The following is a 19,370-nucleotide window of genomic DNA, read 5'->3' on the forward strand; positions in this document are numbered from 1 at the left end:
AGAGGAGACTGTCTTCAGACTAATTCATCACTGAAATAGTGATGTTCCTTACTTTCACTGAGCTACTCACACTGGGATTCTCTGAGAAAGATGAACATAGCTGTATATATAAAGATCTTACAGGTAATAAATGCTCTAAATTGAAAAAAAAAAATCTCAAAAAATGTTGTTTAGAGAAATCTTTTTCATCAAGTTTGCAATGTTCTATGTCTCTTCTAGGGAAATGCAGAATCAAACCATGTCTTATAAGGATCAACTTATTTGTATGGGATAGGAACTCACTCAGTTTAACCTAAATCCTAGTGACTTAAAAATCTTGATTGTGGTAGACTAATTCTTTGGTGCCTACCAATTCYAAATAGAATGAAATGGGCTTGTGCCCATTTGGCACAAGCAAGCCAAAACTTCATTTAATTAATTGTGAATGCATATGGATGATCATGCTGTAGATCACGTAGTTAGATCTGACAAAGAAGAGAAGAGCATTCGAAGGTCCTCCAAAAATAAATGTACACTCAGACAAATAATCAGAATGCAAAGTTCCCTCCTCATATCTTACGTGTTTCACACACGCTTTCTGGGTATGAACACCCAGAAACAACTGACCAACCAAATGCCTTAATTTAGATGTTCGAAGAGGAAAAGATAAGAATGTTTCAGCTGCTACAACTGATCAGGTCGCCAAACATCCTGAAAGAAGGTATTGAACATACTTCTAACTAAAATTTCAGAATAAACATTGTTTCCTTTCTCTACAAGTGAAATCTTGGTTTAAAGAAACAGCATTCTGAGCTGCCAAAAATTACATTCATTGTACATGAAATTGTACGCATCTGAAAGCTGTAAACATCCAATATGTTAGCATTTAATTGTCTCAGCTGCATAAACTTTTTTCTTCTGCCTACTGCCTCCTTCACTGTGCACTTCCCTGTATCAATCAATATACAATTACAGAAGAACAATTATTGCTTACTGTCATGTTTCTTTCAGTAATGTAGTTTTAATCAAACTGATATTTTTCATAAACATCAAAGATATTGGTACAAGACCCCTTATTAATATGAGATTGAAATCCTCATCCTAGTGAATACTCCTATCACTAAGGTAACGGTCAGGAGCATGGAAGCAGCAATACTACCATTATCAATTTTGCTTTTTGATCTAAAAAGAACTCTGACATAATGTTTATTTCTGTACAGCCTGAACTGAACTTTAATGGCTGTATTTCAGGTATTCTGAAGAGGGGATAAATCATCCAATCATTCTGGGAACCCAAAAGAATTCTGTGCGCAGCCAATGTGCCTTCATTCACAGCTTTATATTCAGGTGTATCTGCAAAGTAGAGTGGAGTCTTAGTGGACTGATAAGAGCTATTTGCCTCCTCCTCAGATCTGATTTGTAAAGCCTTGTAATGTTGCCAAACACTACCCTGTAGAGAACTCTCAAAGGCATTTTCCAAATCAAATTATCCCGTACTACTCAGGCAGCAGCACTGTCCTCCAAATGCACTGTCATCACCCACACTACGGACAGCTATAGTGCAATATCCCATGAATTTGCAGCTTTCCCACTCTCAGTGATGACTTCATGCAGCACACTCTAAGATGAATAAGTGCCCTACCATCTAGGAATTCTTCACTCTAGGAATTATCTAGTTGAAAGGATCTAGCTAGTGTGAGTCCACTTTACCCTCTTCAACAAGACAAATTAAAGGAGGAAAATATCCCATTCAATACGGATATGGATGCTTTGGAAATTACTAACAAATGCTTGTTGTTTGAATATGTTYCCAAAAAATCTGCAGCTGAACTCTTATCTTGGCCTTCTTATTGTTACTTAAAAATGCCATTCTTCTTCTTACTGATGTTTTCTTGATACTGTAACAGTGGCCAAAGACTACACTAAGAATAGAATTCTTTACACTTGATGTTATATGAATTTACAAAAAGACACTGCAATCTTCAGAGAAAGTATTGCATGTTAAGACAAGTTCAAAAGCAGCAAACAACAAAAAGAAGAAAACAACAAAAAATATGAAAAGAGAACAGCAAAATGTGTCACTTAATTACTCAAATTCACTTTCTTACTTTCTCTTTAAATATATCTGTAGAGGGAGATTTGCCATGATTATGACAGGAGAATCGAGATTAGATTCTATGATGAAAGACTGGAAAGAAAAAACACAAGGGTGAGAGGACAAGAAGAGAAACCCACCAAAGAATATTCAAACCAAGGGATACTATTYTGGAGTCTTCTGATTTACCAGAAGTTCTAAAACAGATCTACTAACTACATCCTCAAAGTTTGTAAGTAGTAACTGTCCTTTGTAGCCTTTGAAACAGAACTGCTCCTTGCAATTCTTCATCTTCTGAGATGTCTGCTCCTTACGCTTGCCTGTTTTGAAGTACATAGCAGCAGAAACTGGTGTAAATGGGAAGATTTTGCTGGAAACTTGATATAATGAAAAAGATCACAAACAGATCAAACAGCTACATCAAAGAGCATTTCAGAGTCATTCAGTTTTAGAAGAAACTAGCAACATGAACAGTCAAAAGAGTAGAAAGTTTGCATGAGACATGGAGATTCTTTAAAAATTACCTTATGCAAGGTCCAAAGCAGATGCACACAACCTGCCAGACAAAGTCTACAAAGACCAAATAAAATCTAGGACAGTTAGAACAGGAGGCTATTAGAAGAAGTTATCATTCAAAAAGTTGGGGTTTATCCAAATAAGAAAAATAGAAAAGAATGAGTTCCGGTAAGCTACAATATGCTAGACCAAAAAGGATTTTGACAGAATAATGTATTGAGGTAGAAAATACATCAGAGGAAAAGGACACTACCAGAGACTGAGTCTAAATTAAATCTTTTGTATCACACACACTGTGATTAGAGAGATACTTACTCYAGAACCCTACTTTATGGAGAATGAACCAGATGACATACTTCAAATGGATATTGTCAAAAAAAGAAGCTGTAAAGTTAATCAACAAAACAGTAACAATTTTTTAGAAACAGGTAATATTCAGCGTAAAGTCCTAAAAACCTCAAGGGTAAAGTATCTATTAACTGTAATAAACAGTCTCTCATTGATAGAATAGAAGATGGTAAATATGATACCAACTTCTTTATTTATTAAGGGACTTCAGCGTTTGATCAACAGAGTAACAGACAAGTTAGTCTGACATCCATACTGGACATATTCATAAAAATCAAAATATAAAACAAAATTGGCAAGCATGTGAATAAATTATAATACAATGTGGAAAAGTCAGAGTGGCTTTTGTAAAGGGAATTCGTGTCTGTTACATTTCTTAGAATTCCTTCAAGAAAAGCATGTGAATAAATGGGATCAGATGATCACAGATCCTGCCAAGCTGAACTTCCAGGCTTTAAAGAATCTCTGCTCCTATGGAACAGGAATAAATTAATTCATGACAAAACTCAGCTGGTTAAAAAAAACAAGAAGAAAAGAACAGGAATAAATGGTCAATGTTTTTTAATGGAGAGATATCATCAGTGGAGTCTCACAGGGATCTCTCTAGAGATGCTCTGTCCAGCATATTCATGAATGATCCTCAAAAGAAASAAATGAGAGCTGGAAAAGTTAATTTATCCTACAGTTATCCACAGTAATAGAAACAAAAGATAACTGACAAGAGTTGCATAACAGACTAGTAGAAGTTGGCTTACAGAAATGATTTAGGTTAGAGAGTAAGAAAAGTTTTCTAAGATGAGGATGGTAAAGCAATGGAACAAACAATCTAAGAGACTGTGGAAGAATCTCACTAGAAGTCTGTCAAGAGAAGTTATACAAATATCTGTCTACTTCACATTATCCTGCCTAAGGAGAGTCTAAATGATGTCTGCAAACAGCTCATTAAGAGATGAAACCTTCCTCCAAATGCTCTTTTTCTATGATTCTATGTACGTAGACATAATGACTCTGAAAATCAGACCCAACTGCCTTTAATAATCAGATGAAATTAATACAGGAATTATTATATCCCTTATTACTGGTAATATGATCTAGTTAAAAAAGCATTAATAGTATGTTAGCTTACTCAAGACAAAAGGCACTACATGAATTTTAAAGTTTTCTTCTTAACAAAATTCTGTCATGTTCAAGGCAGCTTGAGGGATTTACACACAACCTCAGCTACTTTAGTACTAAGGTACTTTACAAAACAGCTAATTCTTTTAAATTCTGTCAGTCAAAATTTGAGTTCATTACCAACACATACATTTAAGCCTGCTTTCTCTGTCCTCCTTAGCTCAATGTTAGGACAAAGACAACCCCCCAAAAATATAGCATTTATATGGTTTTCTCCTACTCACCAGCATATTAGGATGGTTTTTACAGATTGCATGATATCTGCAATGATCATATTACAGAAAAATACTCACTTATGGAAATAAATTATACTGAAAAATGATTTTATAAATAAATAAATGACTACATTAATTTACAAAACAAGTGTTTCCATAAAAGATTAGTATAAGAAATCTAGAATACTGTCATGAATATCCTATGAATATCTATCAGAATCCGAGAAAGATAAATATATTGGACATGAACATTTCATACAAAATGTTGAATAAACTGGTCTCAGGACTGAACTGTTTTCTGCAATTACCTTAGTTTTGCTGAATTTTTTATTCTATAATCCAGGTTTTTAAAAATGCAGCTTACTGGTTTGCCTAGTGTTACATATTAAACACCAGTATACTAGCTTTATCTTTATATTCTTTCTTAATTTACTTAATTTTTGGAGGTTTAATATGGTATCTCTGAAGATAAACTATTAAAATTTCTAGCGCTATTTCTTTTAAATGTTTTTTTCAAGGACTATGCAAAAACTTTAATATCAGTTTATGAACAACATTTAATCCACTCTCCTTCAAATATATTAATATAAATATATAGAATACCACATATAATATATATATAATATATATGCATATGTACCAATGCATAATAAACATRTAAAAATACTATAATACACTGTATACACTGATCTAACATGCATTTAACAGAAATCTTGTCCAAATGAGCCTGGACAAGCAGAGAAGCAACAACTTTAGCTCTAAGTTCTAATATACGTGCTGTCTCAATATTAGCCTCATAAGATTATTACACATACTCCCTACCTCCAGTACCGACACTCAGTCTTCCAGTGAGAGAATTATACTTGCATGAGTTTGACAGTAGAAATGTGGTATGTGCTAACTTAAAAGCCRTATCATAAATTCATCTGCAAATCAGAGCTTTAATGAAGATTATGTGAAAAGAGAACAGCTGTCCTAAAAGACTCTAAGTAGATATAATTTCCTTCTTAAAGGAAATCTGTTTCAATAACTTTACAGTTTGGATGCATTAGCAATGAATAAAAGATACCGAGTTAGTTACTAAATTTTTACTCCATACCTTGTTTGACCGTAAAGATACTCTTCCTCCACAGCGTGCACAGAATTTAGTTTGGCAATATGAACAGTTATGGCCACAGCCATCAGCAAATTTTGTTTTGTGGCAGATGCCACAGGTTGGGGCATCACCCTTCTGCTCCTGCTGCTGCTGTGATTCTTCACCCATCTTCTTCACTTGCTCCTTATACATTTCAAACTGCTGATGTAATTTTCTGCAGAAGAAAAGACATTATTAACAACTGTTTCATTTAAGCTTGTGAATACTTCACTATCAATAAACTGCAATCAATTTCAAAACACAAATCAAAGAGAAATATCATAGCAAAGAAAATGCATTTAATTTATGACGTTCCAGAGTTGTAATTTTCAAGAATTACTTCTTTTTCAGTACAACTAAGCTCTAGGAAAAGGCCCAACACTGATAACACGCCACATATAGCTCAGCTGCTACAAAGAGAAGTACATCTGGCTTAGGATATGACCAGCTCTTATCCACACATATAGCAGCAGGACACAAGGCCTGAGTGATCCAAGACCCCAAGGTAGTAGATGATAAACAGTTTATAGTGGGGAAAAAAACTTATTTATTCTTCCAAGTGTAGATTTATCCAATAGCACCAGACAGAAGCAAGTATCTTATCTTGATATAACTGACCCTGATTTATCCAATAGTACTGCACAGGTTGATTATTCTAAATTGCTTTATTAATCACTTTTCAAATACAAGGTGCAAGCCCATAAAAGGTAGTCATCTGCCTTTTCTTTGACACGACCTGCAGTACCTAAATAATGATATGAGTAGCTTAATTGATTTGTAGAAACTTGCTAACCTCAAGTAASTTATGGGTTCGCACTCTGTGTTTGAAAAGTGATTGATTGGCTATATTAGATATAAAATTCCGAGACAGTAGTTTAAGAGATGTACATACATGTGTTTTACCTTCCACTTCCAGTAGCTAGAAGCATATGCATAGTCAGTTACCATGTGCATACAGTATTGTCGTAATTCCTCCAGGCATTCTACTTTATTCATTTGTCTGAGCCCACAATATTCACATTCTGTTTAACGTCTATATATGGCAGTTAAAACTGTCTCACTATGATCAAAGTTACAGATTCATTTAAAGTTTTATATGAGCAGTTATTTCTTAAAGGCCCTGTTTCTGGAGGTAAACGGTGTCATTTTTCAGTTTATTTGGTTGCTGAAAAAAGCTGAAAACTGTGAAAACTGAAAAAATATATTGTGAGAACTCAAAAACAGACGGAAAATACTCTATACCCATTATTTTAAGTGGTCTGAATCACGATCTGTGAATTTTTAGTATGGAATTCAATTCACCTACATTCACTAAATTGCAAATTATAGCATTTAAAATTTTGAATCTCATCTAAACTATGTATTTAGCTCCCTGTAGTCCACAAAGACAAGCACAACCAAAAAACGATGCATCCACCAATTCAGCAGAATTGCTGCTAAAAATTCTAAGCCACTCTTACAAAATACTGAATTTATTGCATTTAATTACAGTCTCACAAATCATCCCATTAATTCTCTATTCTCCTGCAATCACTTGTTTGTCTTTATTTGGCTCAAATACTTTGCATTCACCTTTGAAATTTTTCACAGGTTGGCTGCTCTTCTCATAACCTTTGCCTAAGCCTCTTACCATTTTGCTACCTCCTTCCACTTCCACTTCTGTGTTTCTAGTCTATTGTTTCTATGCTTGGAACAGATTCTTTAATCCCTTATCAAAGTGACTTTCTTCTCCTTCATATTCGTTACTTAGCATACTTCTTTTGACTAACCTTATAAATCTGAGATTCCAAAATAGATTTTCTTTTAGTTAACTGTTATTTATTATTTAGTTCTGTTACGAAATCATCTATTTCTCCTATGCCACAATTCAAAAGAACACGTAAACATCTACCGAACTGTTAGCATACAAGTAGTCCCAAAAATCTCTCTTTTCAAGAACACCTATACCAAAGACAGAAATAGTTGTGCTTTGAAGCACGAATTGAAGGTCAGTAGACTGATTATCTGAGCTTAATGAAAAGGAAACTAAACTACAGAGTCAGGGACTCTTTACAGAAGAGTACTATGATAGTAATCTCTCCATCTCAGAAAACGTAGAATTTGAAATACTAAATTTTGATTCTGATGAATGAATATTCCATTTCATAGATGACTTTGGAGTCACTATCAGCAGCTGAAATTCAAATTAATCTTCAGAAAGCTAATTTTCTATTCTCTTAACATAAATGCAGCCTGAAAGTTAACAAAAAAGGAAAAAGCTCTAGATAAGTATGTTTCTTGTACCATTTCCTGATAAACATGTTGCTAGTCAGATTTGAAACAATTCTCTGTCAGTTGATGTCTCTATTTCAGTATCTGAGACATATACACATTTTTTGATATAGGACAATGTAAATACTTCTATCAGCCTGCAATGAAGACATCTTCAAATCACTGACGTCAATTAAGCAGTGATATAATCTGTATGCCTCATTAGACAACTTATGTTTCATGTATCATGATGCATTATTTTCAGGAATGATAAACAAACTATTTAAGTATTTTTAAATATAAATCATTTTACTGAAGTTATTTATTTTCCTTCCTTTGTAAATCTACATCCTTATTACTAGAATTTTAAAATTACACACCACTTGACAGTATTCTGAATACACATAGTGGTATTACAATTAATGTCTAATACCTTTGAAGCTTTCCTGCCTATAAAACAAATGTATGTCTTATTAGCAGACAATAGCTCAGGGTATACTTGCATACTTGCCTTCTTCTTATACTTCTCCATATATATTCAATATCAGACACTGCTAGGGCCACCATACTGAAGTAAACAGACCTCTGGTCTAACCAAGAAGAACCACTCTTACTTTATGCTTACAGTAGTCTACCTTCAACACCATGAATGGAGAACAGTATCCTAACTTAATCTCCCCTATGAATGCTATGAAAATGTATTGTAATCTGTTTTTTAATCAACTGCAACAGGGTTCCTGCAAAACTGCAAGAAGAAATTAACTTCTGGTGACCTGTACCATGTTAAGTTGCATCAGCATTAAAATTCAGCTTTCCTATTAGCATTCTAGGATAAAAAGCACTATAAATTTCCATCTGTTTCACATCTGAAGCTTTCAGCTGTTAGTCTTAGTTATTATAAGTTTATATTGAAGGTCTACATGTTCGTGTAGGGACCTGATTCTGTGCAGCTTTATTAATCAAGATAGGAAAACACACTTCATGCTCTTTTCAGAGAGTTAAATTAGACTTTATACACTAGAGTTWATGAAACAGTAGAAGAAATATTAAAATGGAAATACTAAGCAAAAAATTGAAAGTGCAAGAGATTCATTTTCCTTTGGAATTCTTTATCTTTTCAGATATTCTATATTTTTTCAGATAAGATTATTAAAACATACACATGAAGCCTAAGACAGCGCAAAGAACAACCTTCTGGAGGAAATTAAATTGGGAAATCAGCTTCCCTAAGTTTTTATGTAATCCAGATATAAATAAATGAGACAAATAGTTTCATCAGAAACATCAGAGGCTGTTATCAAGACAAATACTACCACACTGAGTCAATTAAAAATTATGTCAAACAATATTATGTTATTTCCCGTGCTTACCCATATATATAACAAAATTGCTGGGATTTGCTTTGTTTTCTCAGCAAAACTCCTTTAACAGCATACCTCACGTTATACCATAGAGAAGCTGTAGGAACTAGCAGGCAGTTCCCTCTTTGCACCAGGCCAGACAGGAGGCTGGAGGCCTGCTTCTTCGTGTACCTGCAAGCTGCCTCGAGACCTCAACTGCCACTGACCTTTTCCTATGAAGAGGGAAGGCACGCTTACTTCAGGTGGCTTATGCATCATCTTTCTAAACTACCTGCTCTTCTCAAATTTTAGTTCGCATGTTGCCCCCCAAGACACAGCAGCTACATCTTGGTCTTCATCTCTCTCAGCCCTTCTCCTGCCTGATTACAAAACCACCTGGCTTTTAGCACTCCAAGGAGTGGGGTTGTTCCTCTGGTCTCCATGGGAATGACGTGGGGGTCAACACTGCCCTAGTGGGAATTTGTGGACTTGGGTAAATGGCTTCTTCTGCCTTCTCTCTGGTTCAGAAGGATTTCACTGCTGAATGTTCTGTGTTGAATGAGGCAAGACAAGAGTTGCTAGTAAGAAAGAGCTGAATAAAGATGAAAACAGTATTTAACTCTGGAAATCTAGCACATTTCCACGTTTTACTCTGACAGCAGTATATAATTGGTAGTCAGTAGTCTGGCCCATTTCCATCAGTAAAACATGTWATCTCTGAGACCTTACTTGCCTTTTAATTCTGCCAAACAGTGCGTTTTTGATTTAAAGCATATTATCTATGCTGAACCTCAAGTTTATTTTAGGTTATGTTCAGTTTTGCAGCTTCCTTATAATCTACAGCCTTTRTTTTCATGATTATTTTCTCACCAGTCTCATTGATGCATAAAATGCATAAGTCTTTTGCCAATTCTTAAGCTTCATATACTGAAATAATTTCACTTTTGTTTCCTCTTGGGCACAAGTATCTATGTAAGGTCACCACAACTTCTGGCTCCAAGTATAAACTTTTCAAGGTTATATACAAAAGTTTCCTAAAATCCCTCTATAGTAGCAAACAACTTACTGTCTGTGAAGACAGTTGGTTGTTKTATCAGTATTTTCTGCTTCGAGAACAATATTACGCATATTGACAGCTGCCAGAAAAAAAAAACAAAACACAGAAGACAAAATCTAATAAATTATCACCTAGATTGCACTCAATATGTACTCTGCTTACTTAGTAGAACCACCTTAGATGAGTATGCATCCTTGAAACAAAATACGAAGTGTTCAGTTTAAGCAGTCCATAAAAAAATACCAGACCTATTTTATACATCAGTATTTTTTTTCTTCATTGTCTAGCCTGCAAGGGTTTAAACCAAAAAATAACCTATTAAAAYTTAGTAATAGATGTTTACAGTAACATAATAGTTAAATAAATATTAGTAAAAATTGTATAGCCATTAGTTTTTATAAAATATTATGCTCTGCAAATTCCACTTTGTTCCATTTGTCAGCAGTTATGTCACTGTTCAGAATGTTACTGCCTGAGAAGACTCAGAAGTTCAGTGGCAGGGAACTGAGAGCAGTCTGTATCAAGGCAAACTTCACAGTTTGGAACTGATCTCAGGAATCCCAAGGCTCTGATTTCCAGTCCCTATACTCCAGTGACTTACTCCGCAACTGACCAAGAACCCGGTTGTAAGTCTGAATAAGTTGGCTCTGCGAATGATTTACGAATTAGGCCAAAATGCTTTGTTACTATATAAATTTTTGGCATGCTAATTTTASAATAATAGAATCACAGAATCAGTAAGGTTGGAAGGGACCTCTGGAGATCATCTASTCCAACCTCCCTGCTCAGCAGGGTCACCTACAGCATGGTAGACAGGGTTGCATCCAGGCGGGCCTTGAAGATCTCCAGAGAAGGAGACTCCACAGCCTCTCTGGGCAACCTGCTCCAGTGCTCYGTCACTCTCACAGGGAAGAAATTCCCCCTCACGGTCAGGCAGAACTTCCTGTGCTTCAATTTCTGCCCATTGCCTCTTGTCCTGTCACACAGGACAACTGAAAAGAGTTTGTCCCCRTCCCCTTGACACCCTCCCTTCAGGTACTTGTACACATTGATCAGATCCCCCCTCAGTCTTCTCTTCCCCAGGCTGAACAGGCCCACCTCTCACAGCCGTTCCTCATAGGGCAGRTGCTCCAGCCCTCTGATCATCTTTGTAGCCGTGCATTGGATCCTCTCCAGTAGCTCCATGTCTCTCTTGTACTGGGGAACCCAGAACTGGACACAGTACTCGAGATGAGGCCTCACCAGGGCTGAGTAGAGGGGCAGGATCACCTTCCTCCACCTGCTGCCAACACTCTTCCTAGTGCACCCCAGGAGACCATTGGCCTTCTGGCCACAAGGGCACATTGCTGGCTCATGGTCAACTTGTCATCCACCAGCACTCCCAGGTCCTTCTCTGCAGAGCTGCTCTCCAGCAGGTCAACCCCCAGCTTGCACTGGTGCCTAGGATTATTTCTCCCTATGTGGTTTTAAACTAAGATAATTACATTAAATCATACGGTAACAGAATGTGTAACAGGTAAAGTTATATTCTCAAGGTTAGAATAAGTCTGAATTAAAACCTTCATTGCCCAATAACTCAACTGTATTTATAACTATATATGCGTATTTACACAGCACTCTTAATAGAACTCCAACATGCCATCTATTTCCACTGATATAAAGTCTCTCTCCTTTTCCACATCATTTCAGAAAAAAACAAGTATTCCCTTTAATAATTGCTATAAATTTTATGGTAAAAGAAAAGGTCAGCGTGAGTTTATGCAAAGACCTGATGATAACGGAAAATTAGACTGGGAAAAACGTAAAGTTCTAGACACTGTTATCTCTTCAGAGAATTAGTTCCCTGAATCACAACCATCTCTCCTGGAAGTTACATCAGTGAAGCCCACGAGCCTTATATGGCTAGTCAAGACTCTTCTTTGTATTGTAAAATGTCTGAGACATTTACATAGAGGACTTTTGAGTATCAAAAGCAATCCTTTGTAAGAGACTGGACTGATCTGTCAAGGTCAAGAAATAGTCTCTACTGGGATACTTGTTTAGGTCTGCAAGGAAGCAGTTCATTTAATTTGGCTTATTCTTGGCTCCCCACAAATTTCTGGAAATAAGAATCTCAGTATCAGTTAAAGAGTAGAAATCCATGGACCTCTGATGAGACATAAGCTATTACTGAAAGTCAGTAAGAAATGCAAGTATCTGATGTCTCTTATTACTCTGCAGAAGATCCTTCAACTCTTATTTCTCTTCTGTCCTCCAGAAATGCCTCCAAAATTTTCAGCATTTCACAAAAAAAAAAAAAAAAAAAAAAAACCTTTAACAGTGACAAGCAGTTCTGCAGCCACTGCTGCCTTCCAAAGGTTCTCACTCAAATGTTTCTGAAATTTCCAAAGCTGCTTAAAATCTCCCAACAGAATGGGGGATTTACAAGAAAGCACCCAGGGCACCAAAGCTAGATGTAAGCGTAGCAGCCACTTCTGATTTCCAGGCTATACTTCTCTCAAAATTTTGAACTGGTTGTAGCCTCTGCCTCATTTTCTGTTCCAGATGCAGTGCACAGATGTGGCTGGAATCTAGGCTTCAAAAAGGGTTTGTTCACTTTCAGTTCAGCCAAGACCATTTGTTTTAATATTTTTTTCTGACTGGTAGTAATAATTATCTGGAAACAGGCAAAACATTATTTCCTGCACAAATATTGTATTCATCACCTAATGCTTTATGTTTTCATAATAGTGCTAGCTAAACTAACACTAAATAGACTCTTATCTTCCCAAGCGAATACTATTCTTGCACATACAACTCCATGTGTAGGTAAAGGTTGGGAACCAATTGCATGAACAACAGCTCTGTCACAGGAACCCGAGCGATATGGTGGACATTAGGTTGAATACAAGCCCAGCACTGTGCTTTCATAACAAATTGAGCAAATTACATAGCGGGCTACATTAGGAAGAATACAGCCAGCAGATAAAGGGAAATTACTATTCYCCTTTAGGGTACCGCTGGTGAGACCGCACCTGGAATAATGTGTCCAATTTGGGACCCACTAGGTTCCAAAGCAATGTTGACAAATGAGTGGTCCAGGGAAGGGCTGCTAAAATCATCAAGGACCTAACCTGTGAGGAGGAACAAAGGAGCTGGGAGAGAGGAAGGGGCTAAGGAGTGATCTGACACCTGCTACAAACTAGCWACCTGATCTAACAACTACCTGAAGAGGTAGTAACAAAGACGACAGACAACAGAGCCTAACTCTTTTTGGTAGTGGTAAATGCTAGAAAAGGGGGCAAGAGGCACACTGGGAGCTTCAGGCTCCCTGTCAGTCTCCAATGACCAGCAGGATCAGGTTCACCAGAAAGTTCTGTCAGATGATGGTACGAAAAAGCTCTCAGTTTTAATAACTGAGTAGCATAATGAATAAACCTATGAATAAATCAATGGATTACAGACTGCTAGACAAAAGGTTTAACTGGAACTGGCAGGATTACTTTACCTGTCTTTTTTTTTCTGTTTAAAATGCTCAGTATTGAAGAAAACTGTAGCCCTTGTTTATTGATCAAGTGAGGCCACCCTTCACTGGCAAAGTACCAGGGAGCAAAGGCTTWTAAGTGCAACAGTCTGTGCAAGGCTACAAGAAAAAGTAAACAGGGAGAAGATGAACATACAGCCAATTAAAGGCTAACCTTAATTAGTCTTATGATATTTCTGTGTGGTTTTAAAGATAGTAAGATAAAGCTAAACAACATGTATATAAAGGAAAAAGAAGTTGGTAACTCCTAGCTGTATCTTATTTCCAGGTTTCCGCAGAGCAACAGACAGATACTTACTCAAATCTTTTCTGTAGCACATAGTTTCACAGTTTGAGCTAACTACAAACACTAAATTGAGACGTGATATCTTTGTGACAGACTGTATCCTACTGTTTGTCAAAATTAATCCTTAACTGAATTTACTATATTTTTACAACTATAACGTGTAAGAACTATAAAGTCCCAATTACGGTTTAAACAGTTAGAATATAGTAACAAACCAAATTCATCTGGAGCTTTTCAACATTTGCTTTCAGCTAAAATAAGTGAGAGGGCATTTAAGAACAAAGTGATACCATATTCCAAATGGAATGTGGCCAAATCATTCAGAGAAAGGACTAATTTCTCTGTAACTGACAATTATAAGATTACCTGCCTATGAATAAAGGAGTTCCTTCATAACTCCAATGAGGAATTAGTCTACACCTTTGAGTATCTACACACCTCTCAAGCATTTCATTTCAGCGTAACTGTGAACAATCTGATCATCCTTTCTGGATCTTATTTAAAAATCTTAACTTGTAGCAGAAGGCTCCACAATTTTCATACTGATATTTTATATGTTTATGTTTGGGGTTTATGTTTCTTTCATTCTCATTAGCTGTTCCTTTTTTAAAAAAAATCTGTGAAGGAACTTCTTTTAAACCATTATGATTCTATAGATCCCTGTAATGCTTCTTCTCATTTCTTTCTAAAATAAACCTTCTAGCTAACTTTCATTTCTTCTCCATACAAAAAAAAAAGTCTTCATTATTCTAGTAAYTTCTGTCACCTGCTTCTGTGTCACCTGCTCTTTATTCTAACGTCTAAGTATCAAGCAGGTAAACTAAATCCACATTGTTGCATACAGTAGTGATAGTATTTCTTCTGCTCTTTTTCTCACCTTGTGACAAGGCTGGCCCTTCCCAAGTAATTTTAGGTCTCATTCATACTAACAGTATAGCTGAAGATTCAAATAGTATCACCTAGCATAGGCGTCCCCTTCACGTGAGAAATCTTGCATGTATGCCATTCCATTTACGATAAAGAGAAGCTGCCGGTGCCTGACTAGTATCAGGAAACTCACCAAGTTCATTGCGCAGCTGCATAACTCAGCTAAAAATACCTTATCTCCAGCTCCAATGGGCCTTGTCCCTGTGTTTGTAATCAACAATATCCCAAAGGAGTTGCTTTGGTAAATTGCTGAAACCATTAAGTACTAATCCCTAGCTGACAATGAAGATCAGGACCAAGTACTCRAACTTCCAGCAAAAGTAGGTTGGCAGAAAGCCTATGACTCAGAGCACAGGAATAGTTTCTCAAAGATAGGCATTTTTATTGTCATCGCATATATATTCTGTCCTAGTTATGGTCAGCAGAAGAAATCTCAACTAAGATTATAACTACACRATTTCAGTCAAAATCTTTTTTACTGATTTTTTACAAAATAAGGTGTGTATGGTCATTCTGCGYGCCCTGCATATCCAACTACTTTCAGCTCCATTTGCGTTTCAACCAAATCTGATGAGAAATAAAAACTGTCCCAAAGACAATTGCGTTACAACTGTGGAAAAACAGCCACTGTCATGAATGAGAAATTTTGGAACTGTCGTGTCTATGAGTAAAGATAAATCATGAGCTTAAGTTTTACTGAATACTATGAAATACATACAGAATTTATCATAGGAGAGAGTGATCTTATGCTAAGTGATGCTATTTGAATCTTCAGCTATACTGGTATCAAACAAACGGTAGTGAAGTTTTTGCACACTGTGCATAAGAGCAATGTGTTACGCTTTCATCAGTCTCATGGTGCTGATGGCCAGATCTGTCCTTAATTTCTGTGAGGGAAGGCACAAAGGATGGGGCAAATTAGTGGCAGGGATATTGCAGTAAGCTAGGCATATAATAATTTTGGTGTGATGTAGCATCACATACACTTAGAATCATGACACTCTTTAACTATGACCACTTGCAACAACCCAGGTATAAGAAAAGCTCAACTGGAGACCAATCTTTCTTAGACCCCTAAGTCAACCAGCTGTAAGACACAAATCCCCACGCAAAAAGGATTTATTTCTGCTGCTTCTTATTTACATGGAAGAGCAAGAGTTCCTGGCTAAACAGAAGGGAAATAACATTTTATTGTTTAATTTGTAACAGAAAACTATTATAYAAACTAAAATTAGGGAAAAAATAAATAAAATCCTAAATCACTACACCACTTCAATTAACTGTGAAGAGAAGCCAAAGATCTTCTGTGGAAATGGAATATAATTTTTAAAATATCAACATTTTCCTCTTGTACCAGGGATCAGTTCATGCTTGTCTGGATTTAACATGAGCCAACTAGTGTTCATCTAGGACTGGTATTTTGAAGTTATTGCAAACCCTGATGATGGTATGGGCTTTGTGCAAAATTGACACTCACATTTGCGTATCATCCATGCAAAGCTGACATGGAAGTATGCCAACTTTCATCCCTTATGCAAAAATTCTTTGCAGAAATCTGACTCACTGAGGAATATACTAGGCTGAGGCTCTCAGAAAAATTCCTTTTATGGTCTATTTTTATACTATTATTGTACTTTTTATATTTAAAATTTGTGCTGCTTTTTATAACCACTATTTCATGCTTCCTTCACTCATTTGATTTAAATGTTCTGGAATAGAAGTGTTATTTCAGTCTGAAGTGTTAGAAACACAGCTGCATAGACAGAAACACATAGTTGTAATGTTAGAAATATAGTTGATTGTTTTTATATTTTTTTGGATTCAGTTTGTGTTAGATAGCCAAATAAATATCAGTTGTCAAAAAAGCTGGGCCACACCTACACACTTCTTAAAATCTCAACCTGTGTCATTGAGTAAATTTGTCATTAATCTCAAATTTCACTTTAAATAAGGGGATTGAGTAACAGCACTTTTCTAAGTYAAATTTATTAAGCCTTTATTTTCTAAACAGCAGCCTCATTGTTAAAAATTATACAAATGACTGTTCCATCCAAATAACTCACTAACAAAAAGTATCACTGTTCGTCTGGCATTTGACTTGTATTCATAAATCACACTTTTACTTACCAAATTTACCTTAAAAAAGAGGCTACTTCAGTCACTAGCTATTAAGTACATTATTACATTTATAAAGGGTATCTGCAGCAGAGATAATATTTCTCACAGTCACTCGGGTTACTTTATTTCCATCATCAGTAGATACCCAAAAAGAAGCCATCAACTTCACACCCTAGTTATAGCAATGCCCAAAATACCTACACTACCATGTTAAACTTTTCTATTTTTACCACGTAAGGCAAATCTACTTTTTTTTTTTAATCCATTTCACAGACAAACAAAATAAATACATGTAAAATAATAGGTCAGACTGTCTTGGCTCTGAAATGTAACACCTCCTGACATTACAGTATCATGATTAGAGCGAGTTCATTTCACATCACTTACAACATTCATGAGACTTTTCAATTATTAAGTAGCCCCTATCTTTTTACTCCTCTGAAGGGTTGTTCCTATCTTGATGGTTTTCCTTTTTAACAAACAGGAGAGAAACTTGGGCAATACTAAGAAAGTTACCATAAGCTAGGTTAAGTAGCGCTCACCATGCTCTAGTCTTCCTCTGAGTAACCTATATCAGCATTCTCACTGTTGAATTATCACCACCAGAACTGGTGGCAGTAATTAGCTATGATGCCTTTTAGTAGTGGGAAGGTTTGGCTTTTTGTTTATATCAGTATTCTTACTATAAAAGTATCACCACTGGAGTCATGTCGCTAGTAGTGCTCTAGGGGAATCCTCACAAAACTGAGGTTTCAAAATTCCCAAAATATTGTAATTTCTCATACTGCTCATATTTTAAAAATAGTAGAAATTAGGGCCCACATACATCCATTATTTTCATCATACTAAAGTAATATCTTCTAGAAAGAAACATAGGAAATGGATCTTAAAACTGAAATTCAAACCTAAAAAAGGAAAGAATTATGATTTTTATGAGAAATTACCTCATCAGGGAAGATGATAGAAGACAGTATTCATGAGTGCATGAAGAAGGTGTGTAGAAATTTTTCCCACACTGATTATTTGTAAACTTAGASCTCCATACTTCCCCTTTATTCGAACAATGCATTAACTCAAAACTTAACCTGGCAGATTTAAAAATAATATTAATTTAGGTTACAACAGTAAGTCCCCATTTTAGACAAACAGTATTTGATAAAAATTGAAAAGAGAAATAGTGATCTGTGCCTCCAAAACCGTATAAACAGCAATCAAACACTATTTCTGAGAGACAAAGGCCAAGTTTTCCAAATAAAATCTAGAGTTTTATGCAAAACCACAAAAAAAAGTTTAGAATGCAATCCTATATTTAGATCCTTTAAAATCTTAACTAAAGCCTATTAATTAATTAATCATTAAGGGCTCAGTCCTTCTGGGCACAAATGAGGGTTGTAAGAGAAAATAATGGGCTATCAGTAGGGCTGCTGCTAATGCTGTGGTGCTCGTAGAACAGTAGAGGAGAACTACATGGTAACAGCAGGTGCAGGAAAACTACCACGGGAAGCAAGGACACTGTGACAAGCGTAGACCAGGAACTATTTTACAGATAGCTGTGTGAAATTCTGTCTTCCTGTTAACTCTTGAACACTTTTCTCTGACAAGATTGTGGTATTAGTTTCTTCTCTTGAAATAATTTTGTTTGGAAACACAGTAAATGTGAATGGAATCGCTCACATTTCCATTAGCTTTACTGCATTTAAATATATAGAACAAATCTTAGTCTCTCTTCACCATATCAATCTTTTTTTCCACCCTGTAAAAGTTCTCATGTTTATGTATTCTGTTTTTTCATATTGTTGAACAGGGTTCATAAATTACTGTATTGTATATCGATCCTGTAAGCTGCTGAGAAATCTTTTTCTTTAAGAAATAAGATCTACAGATCTATCTGAGTAAGTCTATTCAGCCAGCTCACACTTTTGCTGCAAATCAAGCTTAGCAGACTCTGGCCACGGGGACATGTCACATTCCAGTATGGCTTTGCCTTCTCCACATATGCTCATTGAAATATCTTCCACAACCATGATATTTCAATAAATAATGTCCTAAATTAAAGACAGTGTTGAAAACACTTTGGAGAAAAAGTATCTGTTATTTCTACTGCAGAAGATGGTCAATTTCACCCAAAGATAATAAATTCAGATGTTCAAAATCAATTTCCATTCCTATTTTAGATGATCCTTTTCTGTACAGGATTGGCCAGATCTATGGATATTACTACTCACAGAAGGTCCAATATCAACACTGATAAATTTTCAGTTCTTCTTTGTGGTAACCTAACTAATATGTTACAATAGGATCTTTGTAACAGTATGCTTCAATCATGGGGAGGAGGATCTTGCTTCAAACATGGACACCCAAAAAAGAAGTTGAKATATATATATATGTATATGTATGTATGTATG

General features: G+C 35.9%; 1 protein-coding gene across 1 annotated transcript in view; it reads right to left on the reverse strand.

Annotated features, from left to right (window-relative positions):
- The window catches only part of LOC146589411 (regulating synaptic membrane exocytosis protein 2-like), a 242,157-nt gene that overhangs the window by 210,105 nt on the left and 12,682 nt on the right, over nt 1–19,370 (reverse strand). Inside the window, exon 3 of the mRNA XM_085316248.1 lies at nt 5,429–5,639. Within this exon, the coding sequence (XP_085172374.1) occupies nt 5,429–5,639 (211 nt within the window). The remainder of the gene's footprint in view (nt 1–5,428; nt 5,640–19,370) is intronic.

This window comes from Rhea americana, unplaced genomic scaffold (genome assembly GCF_003343005.1).
Source record: "Rhea americana isolate MKP2758 unplaced genomic scaffold, rheAme1 scaffold_46, whole genome shotgun sequence".
Classification (NCBI taxonomy): Eukaryota; Metazoa; Chordata; class Aves; order Rheiformes; family Rheidae; genus Rhea; species Rhea americana.